General features: G+C 36.1%; 1 protein-coding gene across 1 annotated transcript in view; it reads left to right on the plus strand.

Annotated features, from left to right (window-relative positions):
• The first annotated feature begins 4,939 nt into the window (after nucleotides 1-4,939).
• The window catches only part of LOC107100552 (NXPE family member 3-like), a 7,044-nt gene continuing 4,477 nt past the window's right edge, over nucleotides 4,940-7,506 (plus strand). Inside the window, exons 1-2 of the mRNA XM_015399077.1 lie at nucleotides 4,940-4,969; nucleotides 5,679-6,113. Of these exons, the coding sequence (XP_015254563.1) occupies nucleotides 4,940-4,969; nucleotides 5,679-6,113 (465 nt within the window). The remainder of the gene's footprint in view (nucleotides 4,970-5,678; nucleotides 6,114-7,506) is intronic.

Consider the following 7,506-nt stretch of genomic DNA (forward strand, 5'->3'; position numbering starts at 1 on the left):
AGCAGCATTTTTTTTATATGTGACTGAGAAAGAAACTGTGCAAAATCAGCCTGAATGTAACAACTTATTGAGGTTGTTGGGAACAGTGATGGTTATAGAGTCTTCCAGCTGCTTGGAGGAAGGATCTGTGATAACGCTCCCTGGTGCATTTAGGGTGCAGCAGTCTGTCAATGAAGTGAGCTCTCCAGTCCTGCAAAAGCTTCATGCATGAAGTGGCAGACATTATCCGACAAGAGATTCCACAGGCTCAGTTGCCCTTCGTTTAGCCCTCCTGATAATCTCGTACTTCCCTAGAGACTGCTTTTTTTTTTTTTATCTCTAGGGCCTTCCCAACAGAGGTGTAGATCACTTTCTTTTTGTTAATGATTGATTTAAGCTCTGTTTTCCCATGCTTTAAAAGTACCAACTCACCTGGAAGCACCATCTTAAATTTAGACTACAGTCTTTAAAGCACAGCTTTACAATGTTAAAAGAAAAACCTATTTACAACATTTGAAGTTGCCAACACCAATGTGCTACAGTCAAATCATTTACCATGAACATTATGTTTTCAGAATGTTGGCTAGAAATGTAGTTGAAGGAGGCAGAGGATGTGTATTTCAAAACAACTGTTCACAATTCAGTCTTTCATATTCAGTCATTCATAAACGTAACATTTGGTAGATTTATTCTCCTTTGAATGCATTTACAGGCCTGGAGATTTAATAATGAAGCTTTAGGATACAGCAGAACAGCTTTGCAGATTGAATTGAGAGAAGTCTTTCTGTGATTTGAACAGAGCGCATTAAACTCAGACCCATAGCAGCAACTTCCTCTGTTCAACCGGATTTTGAATCTTAGCTTAAAGCATACTCTAAAGTTTGACAAGATTCTCCATTTCTAAATTTAAAATTAAAACCTGGATTGTGGATAAATAGAAACATTTCACAGTCTTACAATATGAAAGGAGGCACTTTCGGTCATTTCTTGTTCCTGCAACACCAATTGACCTTTTAATAAACCTTTTAAATGCTTCTATTTCTTTCAGCTGGATTTTGAGTCTTCAGATTGTTCAATAAGCCATTATATATGTTTTGGACATTGGGGGACCAAGTCAAGGCTTTGTTTTCTCACATACTCATTAAATTTGATTAGCACAATTTAAAGGGTTAATTTTAAAGCTACAGTGTGTAACTTTTAGCGACATCTAGCGGTCAGACTGCAGACCGCAGCAACATGAACATCTCCCCCCACCTCTTCTCCCCCCCAACAGTACAGCGAGCGTTACAGGACAAAATGTCTTCCACGACGTCCGCATCACCTACCTTCTCAAGTGATGAGGTTTGTTTAGATAATTTTACAGATAGTATTTCATTAGTCTGTGTAGGGTATAGATTTCATGTAGACTTAAGATAATAAACATAGTTATTTTTTCTACATCGATGTGACGTTTTGGCGACCTCGCAATCGCTAGTTTGTTGGCTCTGCGCTGCCGTAGCGCAAAGATGTCTGCCTCCATGGCTGCGAGACCTGCTCCTATGTAATTCTAAATAACGAATTCTAAGGCAACGCAAATATTAAGGTTAAGAGGCTGAGCTCGTAGATGATGATAAATAACATAGTTATGTATAATATATTACATTTCTGACTGTATATCCCTGTAATTATTACACACTGTAGCTTTAAATGATTTCCCTTATGCCTACTACGAGCTCCGTTTTTTAAATTTTTTTTATTTTACTAAGGCAAGCTAAGAGATGCTAGGTGGGCCTTACATTTAACTATTTACTAAATAATCAATGAACCACTCCAGACACTTAGAATAGAGAAAGCTTTTTGGATGTGAAGCGAAACGTCTTCAAACATGGAGAAAAAAGTCCAGTGGTTTTGTTTTTAACTTTTTAACAAACCATATGCCCAGTCCACTACATATAGATATAGGTATTTTATTTGTATAAATGGGGGGAAAAAACGCATTTGAAAGAAATCACAAAAAGTACAAGAAGGCAGTTTTGATTTCAAAAGAATTTCTAACCATCTTTTTTGTCGACCAAATGGTTGGTAACACATATGTAATGTTAAAACTGAAAAAAAAAATAAATTTTAAGTACTAAAGCAGTCAAATGCTTTCTTCTTGAAGAAAACTGGCACTGGTTAACTCGAATGAAAATGAAAGGACACAGTTCTATTTGCATGTAGAGGGGTGGGGCATAAAATACGTTTGAGTATCAAAGACTAAAGGTAAGCAGAAGATAAAGGAGGATCATGGAGGAAGCAGGAAGCAGATACAACAAGGTAGAATGAATACCTTTATATAACTTTATTCCTAATAATGCTTTCTGTATTATTTTGATTTCTTTTTTTCCATTTAGTTTCTCTCCTTTTTGAGATAACCAACTCCAGACAGAAAAATAAGCATACTTTTGAGCTGAAATACTAAACCATGCCTGTCGATGATCAGTCAAGTGTACTTTATCAATCATTTGTCTTTTATAGAAAAAATATACACTCAATTTACGTTATTCTCTTTTGTTAAATTCAAAGGACTGGACCATTTTTTTTTTTTTTTTACCACTAAGTGTAAAATGCTCTGCTTTCTGAGAATGACTAATTACTTAACTTTTTCTGCTTTCTGCATAAGGCCCTGAGTTGATTCAGATTAAGATAGCTGGTTCTAAAACAAAAGCAAAGCTATGTTACAAAGATGATTTTAAGCATAACTGTACACTGTATTAACACATTTAAATAAAGAAACATATTCATTCTTTTTTTTAGTTATTGAAGGAATCTTTCATTGTTATTAGGCATAAGGTCAGAGTATGAGATAGAAATGGAAACTGATTCTTGGATTCCTCTAGTAAATGAAATGTATGAGCATAATATTCCAAGTGGCATGCATTTAGTTTAATATTTAACATGCATTGATGTTTTTATTGCTACCAACAAGTAGGATATAAAGGCAGCCTCAGCCGAAGCAACCGAAATCACACTAAATAAATCTGGATTAACCGGTTTATGGCTTTTATTTTGGTTGGTAACTTGTTTCCTGTTATGTACATATTAACGTAGTGTATATTTTGTGAATGTGTACACTTAAATATTTATTATTACATGTTAAAATGCAATATGATCTGTTAAATACAGAATATTTACAAATACCTTTAAATCCCTTTTACAGAGCTCCTATCTTTGCTAAAATCTCTTGGCAATGTGTTGTAATTTTATTCAGCTCTCTGCAGACAGCTAGTCTTGGTTATAAGGGAGATGTGGTTAAACCACATTGCTAGGGGTGATGCAATCTATAAAAGGGATTTTTTTTTTTTTAATAAAATGTACTCCTTGCCATCAGTGGAAATAAACAAATCCTATACACAATTTAGGCTGGATTAAAACATTTTGAGCATTCTGAACATTCTAACTACGCTTCTGTGCAAAGGGACTCATTTTTAGGCACTGATTATCAGCAGGAATGTTAAAATGTATCATGTGAAAAGTAGCTTTGCGCATGATAAATGTTTACATTTATATATCCCCCATGAATTTTATGGTTTCGTCATTAAAATGTGATCAGCATGTTGATCAAGTCAAACAGGTACCAAATGATTTGCACACACCCTCTGCTGAATGGAAAATGCCAATCCCTTTGCACCTACTTTGAAGATCTGTTCTTCATGCACAGACATGATACAGTTCAATTAAGTCAAAAGTATGACAAAAAAATTTATATCTGAAGAACTATTAGATATATTTAAATTTTAATGAAGTTCATGGGTTTCTTTTAGAAACTCTTGTGAAAACCAATAAATGCAAGTATGGAAGTAAATCTGTGTCGCTTGGATTTGAATTAAAAATGCCACTGAAATTTAAATGAATGGCTGGGTGTTGGACACCACAATCCATTGCTAATGTCTATGACCTGAAGTAACCCTTCCCTTTTTACACTGAATTTAGACACCGAATTTAAGACAGTGAAATAGAGCCAGTTGAATTTAAAGGAGGCTGAAATTATTGAGTTTGAATTTTGAAAGGTTGAATTTTTTTATATGCAAATTTCTTTAACACTGAAAAATCAAACTGAAAAATAAGTATTGAAAATGTAATCACTTTGAAATAGTAATGTGAATTTTAAGCTAGAAGAGAAAATAACATGAAATTTCAACTTTGTAGAAATAATGACAATACATTTTTTTTTAAGTCAAAAATGTGTTCTGAATATATATTAACAGTAAAACAGTAAGTACAAAAAACAACATTAAAATTTCAGTGGCATTTTTAATTCCCAGCGACACAAATTTACTTCCATATGCAAGAAGTTATGGATTTCTGTTTTCTATCAGATATTGATATTTTCAATATTTCCTAAAGGCTCTACCCAGTGTCATGCTCGGCGTAGGGTCTTTGATGCTGTGAACTATTTCATCTTAAAAAAGTTCTTTGCTCTATTTTAAATGCATGTCAAGCTGAACACTATGAAATAAGAAGCCTTAAATGAATACATATGTGGCAGAAAACTGAAATTGAATTAATGATATTCATATAAAAAAACGAACATGTTTTCAGATTTTATCATTGTGGTATTTCATCTCATTACTTTCAAGTTCTCCAATCATAAATGTGTGTTGTTCCTAACCTAACCATTAGATGGCCAATTTCTAACAAGAGAGCATCAATAAGCATCTTGACTTAACCAAAATGTGATTGAGGCAAATTCAGAGCACCTGTGTCTAATGGTTAGTTTGAAATGGACCAGAACATGTATATTTTTTGGCTTGTTGCACACCTGAGGCCTTAATATATCTAATTACTTTGCATTTTTTTGCCTTTCTCTTCAGTGAAAAGCCAGATCGATTCACCAGCGATAATGGGAGGCCGTTATTGCAGAAAGCATTACTGTCTTGCTGTTGTCTTCACCTCCTTGACTTTATGTGTTTTATGTTTCCTGATTTACAATGAGAACATCATGTATGAGAGAAGCAGTAAATTAGTAGAGGTGAGTATTTGACTTTGGCTATATTCACACTGCAAGCCTTAATGCTCGAAATAAAGACTATTCTCTGCATTATCATTCTGCATTGAAAGATGCAGAATAGGGACCTTTGTTTAGTATTAATGACGTTCAGGTCGGATGAATGCGATCTGAACGTGTAAAATGAACATAAATTGCATTTATAAAGATCAGACATGTATCTGATTAAGGACCACATAGCCAGGTGGTCTGGGTCGCATTTGAAAATATTGGATCTGCGTTGTTCATACTGTCATGAAAAGATCACAGACAAGTTGCTTATGGGCAAAAAAAATCGGATTTGGGTCCATTCAAGCTGCAGTGCGAATGTAGCGATATTGTGTAAACCTTGGGGATCCATTGCTGAGAAAAAATGCATTTATGGTGAACAAACAGTTGTTTTATTACAGTTATATTAGGGTAGCTCAAATGTATGATAGGTTAATTGATGGCATCAATGATATTGTCTTTAGGGGTTTCATCTTTCTCTCTTTGAAGGTCTCTGCACTATGATTCCCTATCAGATTCATTTTCTCACTCATTGCTGTCATAAACCTTTTTTCTTATCTTTCTTTTTTTACACATCCAGAATCACTTAGCATCATTAAAATAAACAGTTGATTATTTTTATTAAAAATAAACTTTATTCATGGCATTTTATTTGTTTGCTCTCTAAACTCTTCTCTTGTTAAAGAATAAAATTTTCTTCGCCGTACCCCAAGTGCAATCCCTTGAGCATCCCTTGCCCTCCGACGTCTGCTCCTTTCATTCACTATCACCTGAAGACGCCCTTGAATGGAACCATATGAAAGACTCTGTTGCCTGGCCTGAAACCCCCCCTTTACCAACCAACTTTTCTCTACATGACACTAGTGATCCAGCTCACAGCACTTTCACCATCCTTCCAGGAAACAGAGGGGGGAGTTGGCATGTAGGGGATCAGTTGGAAGTTTTGGTAAAAATCAATGATTTCTACGGTCATCCCAAGAAGTTTGGTGGAGACTTCTTGCTTGCTCGGTTGCACAACCCTACTCTGTTTGCAGGGGTGGCAGGACAAGTGTTGGATCACCAGAATGGTTCCTACACTGCTGTATTCCCTTTACTCTGGGAGGGAAATGCAGAAGTTGAGGTAAGACTAAATCCTACAATGTCATGTGTACCAATATTGGGTCTCAGCTATGACTTTTTTTCTGTTAGCGAAGGTTGCAGTCCTACAAATAATGAAAAAAAAAAAAGCTGGATATATTTAGTAATGAAAACCTACTTATTCCATATATATTCCCATACACCCTAACTCAATCACATGCTGACCTTGATGCTCAAAAATCTGTGAGCCTTTGTATGAATGTTGTGCCATTCATCTTGCCAGAAGATTTCGAATATATTAAATAACTAGAACTGGAAGTTAGTTAATTAATAGGTAATTCAAATCAAGGGTAAAGCTAGTTATTTGTTATCAGTTGAATGATGATAATTTTAATCTGACCAGGGTTTTAGCCTCTTTCCTAAAAGGGTTAGACTCCTGAATCCGGCTGTCAGAAATCCAGTTGTCTTTCACCAATTTATTAATTTCTGCTATGGCTCTTGACTACGGTATTAATCACCAACCAAATAAATGTGTCTCTGTTCATTTGGATGCTACTGAAAGAAGAGTGAATCCAGCCCGAGTGATAAATCAAGCACTGTGTAAAATGGTACCTTTATTAGCTACAATCACACGGTATTACATCTAATAAGCAATATCTAAGCAAAACAATAAACACTACTAAAAATGAGCTACCATATTTTCGCGACTATAAGGCGCATATAAATGTCTGTTTATGTGCGGTGCGCCCTATGAGTGCTGTTACTGCGGACGGTGTTGAAACCACCATGAGAACGTTAAAGGGGGAAGTGTGGGAATGGATTGTGTGTGGGCGACAGAAACTGCCGCCTATGGTGCTTTTTAAGAGAAAGACTTTGCCTAAAGAGACTTTTCCAGCTGGAGTTGTTATTAAGGCAAAAGAAAAGGGCTGGATGGATGAGGAGATGATGAAAGAGTGGCTGAGGGAGGTGTATGTAAGGAGACCAGGTGGTTTTTTCCACGCATCACCATCGCTGTTAATCTGTGACTCCATGCGTGCCCATCTCCCAGCCGATGTGAAAAACAAGGTGAAACAAATGAACGCTGTGTTTGCTGTTATTCTGGGAGGTCTGACAAAGGAACTTCAACCGCTCGACATCGGTGTGAACCGGCCATTCAAAGTAAGGCTGCGAGCGGCGTGGGAGCGTTGGATGAACGACGGAGACCATAGTTTCACAAAAAGTGGAAGGCAGCACCGGGCAAGTTACGCCACAGTTTGCAGATGGATTGTAGATTGCAAAGAAGGGGACATTGGCATGTCTGATTTAGCGCAGTTGTTTAATTCAGAAACAGAGGATGATGACTTCGATGGGTTTAATTAATACTTTGTAATAAATACATGAATAAAGCACAATCATACTCAGTTTTGCTCCCGCTCTATTTTTAAATACGCAGTAGA

Source organism: Cyprinodon variegatus, unplaced genomic scaffold, assembly GCF_000732505.1.
Source record: "Cyprinodon variegatus isolate N-32 unplaced genomic scaffold, C_variegatus-1.0 Scaffold986, whole genome shotgun sequence".
NCBI lineage: Eukaryota > Metazoa > Chordata > Actinopteri > Cyprinodontiformes > Cyprinodontidae > Cyprinodon > Cyprinodon variegatus.